The 4,683-nt window shown below is 37.9% G+C and overlaps 1 protein-coding gene across 1 annotated transcript in view; it reads left to right on the forward strand.

Annotated features, from left to right (window-relative positions):
* kazna (kazrin, periplakin interacting protein a) overlaps nt 1–4,683 on the forward strand; it is a 43,088-nt gene that overhangs the window by 22,428 nt on the left and 15,977 nt on the right. The window contains 1 exon segment of the mRNA XM_016461965.1: nt 3,270–3,461. Coding sequence (XP_016317451.1) covers nt 3,270–3,461 — 192 coding nt within the window.

Here is a 4,683-nt window from a genome sequence, read left to right on the forward strand (position 1 = left end):
GATTCAAACGCGAGTTTTGAGCAGTGTAGAGTAGCGCTTGTTGTTTGTCGTTTCTCCGATCACAAATGCAGACATGGTTTTATGTTTACACGGTGCGATACGCAACCGTGTAAACATAACCAAAGCATAACCAAATGCTAGCTTATAAATTTCTCTTTCTGTATTAGTAGTCTGTGAATTATGAAGAGAAAAAAAAACAGTATAAGTCATTATAATCAGTAATTATGTCCCCACTGGATGCCACAAATGCCTCGTGTATAATGGGTTTTACTGGTTTTGTCTCATCATGCCGGTACACGGCATCACAATATAGTAAGCGGCGTAACGTTTCCGTCACATGCTTGAGATATTCGGCCAATCACAACGCACTGGATAGCTGGCCAATCAGAGCACACCTCGCTTTTCAGACTGATGAGCTTTGTAAAAATCGATGCGTTTCAGAAAGGCGGGGCATAGAGGAGAAACAATAATGTACATTATGTGGAAAATAATGTGTTTTTTTAATCTTAAACCGCATAAACACATTGCATTACACCAAATACACAAAATAATGTTCTTTCTAGCAGCGTCATATGACCCCTTTAAGTCCAAACTTCATGTGTATGATGCAAACATTCATCTGATAAAAGGCAACGTTTACTGTTGACAGTCATTGTTATTTTTTAAAATGCTGTTTATGATTAGGTGAGATATTTTAAGTCAATGATCATTCCTTCTCTAGTCTTCTCCCTGAGGCTCACAGTTTCATTTTGTGGTTGACTACACTAATAGCCACGTTCTGAAGAGTTTAATTCTATCACATCACTGCCCTTTTCTGTAATGTCCTCAAAGGCCAAAACACTCAAGACTCTTTAAATTAAATGAAAACATAGCATGAGAAGCCCATACATGCCTCTCTCTGTTTCTCTCACTGTGTTTTCCTTTTTTATTTCTTTGTCACACTTGTCAAAAATGTATTAATGTCATTGCCTTGGTTAATAAATCATTAAACCAAGTGGCATTTATTTTAAAGACCTTAAGTGGAACTGACAGGAAAAATGATTCTGCATAGAGGTCTAGTAGAGTCCCAATTGGTTTCATTTCATATTTGTTTTTTTTCTCTAATGCAGTGAACATGGTTTAAGTGTTTGCATTTTTTTGGGCCACTATACATGCATGCTGAGCATGCATGATCAGGCCTCTTTTCTGCTTGTTTAAATTAGCCCTGATATCCTGTTTTTAAAGGCACAAAAATAGCAAGCACAAAGAGTCCAGGTGAAAACTCATACCCATACACTTATACAATATTGAACAATAAAAATGTCCTGTCTGGACAAGAAACTTCAGGCTAGAGCCAACCGTAACCCTTCACTGAACCCAGCTAATCTAGAGTCACATCTGCATTCTAGAGGCTCATTTTTGGATTAGTTGATGCAGAGGTCTTACAGCGCTAATCCGTATAATACAGCCTGCCAGATCTGCAGTGTTGTCTCGTATCTGCTGTCTGAAAGCAAACTAAAGCAGATTCTAGAGCTGCATTAGATGCCTGTGTCAAGACTTCAGCCTGTTCTGACAAGGAGGAACACCAGGTGTTCAGGATTCTTCACCCGTTTCGAATCCCACATTCAGAGCTAACTGTGATGTGAATATTTATTAGATTGTTGTACTTTTTAGACTCATGTGATCATCACATTGCTGAGACAACAGAAAATGAATCGGACTTTAAATGAAGAGCTCAGGTGACTGACCTGAACAATTTGGCAACAAACCTAAATGCATCGCATTAATGGCCATGAGCCAGACAGACGCGGGTCAAAGCTCATTATAAATGCCACACACAAACACCTCACCGCTGCTGTTTTTTGCTTTATGATTTTATTCACACACTACTGTACGCACACTTATCTCTTTGTGTAAATCCAGAAGTGCTGTTTAAAATGTTAAAGCACAGAGATCATAAGGGCAGTTTATGTTTGTGTGATTCTGCTACATATGTGCAGAATCATTTGTTTATTTATGTATGAACGATTTTTAGCTTTGTAGATTCGGTGTGGTTTGGTCATCACTGAAGCCTCTAAACAATTTACTTGACATTCCATCTCACCCTTTACCTATGCTGAGTTTCTATAGCTTCACTCTGCAGAAATGACAGGAATGCTCTCATGCTTGTGTCCCAACACCTGTTGAGTAGGAGGTATATTTGCATATTGTGCATGAAGTTGAACTGATGGAATACTTTGAAGGATTTTCTTTTCATACTCCAAATTATATACAATAGTTCTGGTCCTGGTTGCCGATTGGCATTTCAGTAAAGCACTTTAGGCATATTGTGATTTATGTACAATTATGGTTGTGTATAGCGTGTGTGTGTGTGATACACTGTTGTTCAAAAGTTTGGGATCAGTTGTATTTTTCTCTTATGCTCTTCAAGTCTGTATTTATTTGATCAAACAAAAAGAAAAAACAGTAATATTGTGAAATATTATTGGAATTTCTAATATTGGTTTCCTATTTTAATTTAAAATATAACTTATTTCTGTGACGCAGGGCTTAATTTCCATCAGCCATTACTCCAGTCTTCAGTGTCACATGATCCTTCAGAAATCATTCTAATATGCTGATTTATTATCAGTGTTGAAACTATTGTGCCTCTTAATGTTTTTTTGGAACCTGTGATACTTTGTTCTTTGATTCTTTGAATAAAAAGTAAAAAAGAACAGCATTTATTCAAAATAGAAATCTTTTCTAACAATATAAGTCTAAACTATCACCTTTTATCCATTTAACACATCCTTGCTGAATAAAAGTATTAATTTCTTTGAAAAAAGAAAGAAAAATGTACTGACCCCAAACTTTGACTACATTTTTACAAACCCCACTACTTTGAATAGTAGTGTATATTGTAACACAACATTTCTATTTTGGATAAACACTGTTCTTTTTAACTTTTTATTTATCAAAGAATCCTGAAAAATAGTATCACAGGTCCCAAAAAACATGAAGCAGCACAACTGTTTCCAACATTGATTATAAATCAGCATATTAGAATGATTTCTGAAGAAAATTGCAAAACACTGACCATAAACTTTAAAACTGTATGTTAGTTTATTTATTTATTTTGCTGTTGCATTTAAAATCCACTTGGCTCATGCCACTTCTGATAACAATAATAGTAAATTATTTAATAATAAGAGGCGTTCAACTGTTCAGTAGCAAAATAAATCAGGAAAACATCACAGTGATGCATTATAATGTTAAATTATGCTCTCTCTTTGTCCCTGTCTCTGTAGTGCTGTTGCATGAGGAGGTGGTGCGTCTGCAGGAGGAGGTGTCAGTGCTGAAGCAGGTCAGGGAGATGTTGAATCGTGAGCTGGAGGAGACGGGAGGAGGCTGCTCTGTGGAGCTGCTGTCTGTTTCACAGCTCCGCGTGCAGCTAACACAGAAAGAGCAGGAGCTGGACAGAGCAAAGGAGGCATTGCAAGGTAGGAAATGAATATCATGAGCCTGACCTTTCACCCCCAGCTCTCAGCCAGCGCTAGACCTGTCATTTTGAAATAAACAACAGACTTACAAGCCCAAACCCCTTGCTCAGTGAAAACAAATACGGTGTTAATAAATATTATGGAAAGAGTGCTTGATTAATTTATTGATTTCATAATGATGCATTTATTTTTGGCACATTTTAGTGTCATTTACAATCGATTTACTATATTATATACCTATATGTTTATATGAGTCTCAGACAAGTCATTTGATCCGGTATCATGAACACTTTTGAGGACCTGAAGGTGTTTTGACTGCACCATTTTAAATCTGCAGAGACTTCCTCAAAACGATTTGGACCTCGTCTCTCCTCCCGCTTTATTTTGTCCTGTGGCTCATTTTTCCGCTCTGGAGCTGTGAAATGCAGAAGTAATCAGAACAGCACTGACCACAAAACTGGCATAATATTCTCCATGTTTAGGTGTCGAGGGATTCTGCTCTCCTTGGTCTGACTTTGGCTTGAAATCTACTTTCTCCTGTGACCCTCAATACCCAGTGTGAGAGTAACGCTGGAATAGATTGTTTCACTTGCTAGTAGGGCTGCACGATAAATCGCATGCAATATATAACGCGCATCTTATCAGTAAAGCTGGTTCTGTAATCAGCGGTAAATCTTCATCACCTGCGGGGGTTCTCACGAGACAGCATTAACTACACAGAGCCGTTGTTCACTGACGAGCTGCTCAAAAAATCGCGCGAATATGAACGTGGTTTTGCGCAGCTCGTCAGTGAACAACGGCTCTGTGTAGTTAATGCTGCTCAATGTGAAAGCACGCAGGTGGAGATTTACCGCTGATTACAGAACCGGCTTTCTGACAAGATGCGCATTAAATATCGCATGCGATTTATCGTGCAGCCCTACTTGCTAGATCAAGGAGAGGTAAACTGTTATTCTGAACATCATTTGCACCTAAAAAAAACTTTGCATTGTGGGTGCTGTCTTCGGTGCTCATTTGAACAGCAACTTTACCCCAGTGCTGACTTTGTGTGTGTATCAGAGGTGTAAAGAGTACCTAAAAACCATACTTGAGTAAAAGTACAGATACCATACAGTGAAAATTACTCCACTACACGTTACAAGTCACCAATTCCTAAACAACTTGAGTAAAAGTCTTAGAGTATCTGATTTTAACAGTACTTAAGTATTTTACTTATACTAAA

This window comes from Sinocyclocheilus anshuiensis, unplaced genomic scaffold (genome assembly GCF_001515605.1).
Source record: "Sinocyclocheilus anshuiensis isolate Anshui unplaced genomic scaffold, SAMN03320099.WGS_v1.1 scaffold80, whole genome shotgun sequence".
NCBI lineage: Eukaryota > Metazoa > Chordata > Actinopteri > Cypriniformes > Cyprinidae > Sinocyclocheilus > Sinocyclocheilus anshuiensis.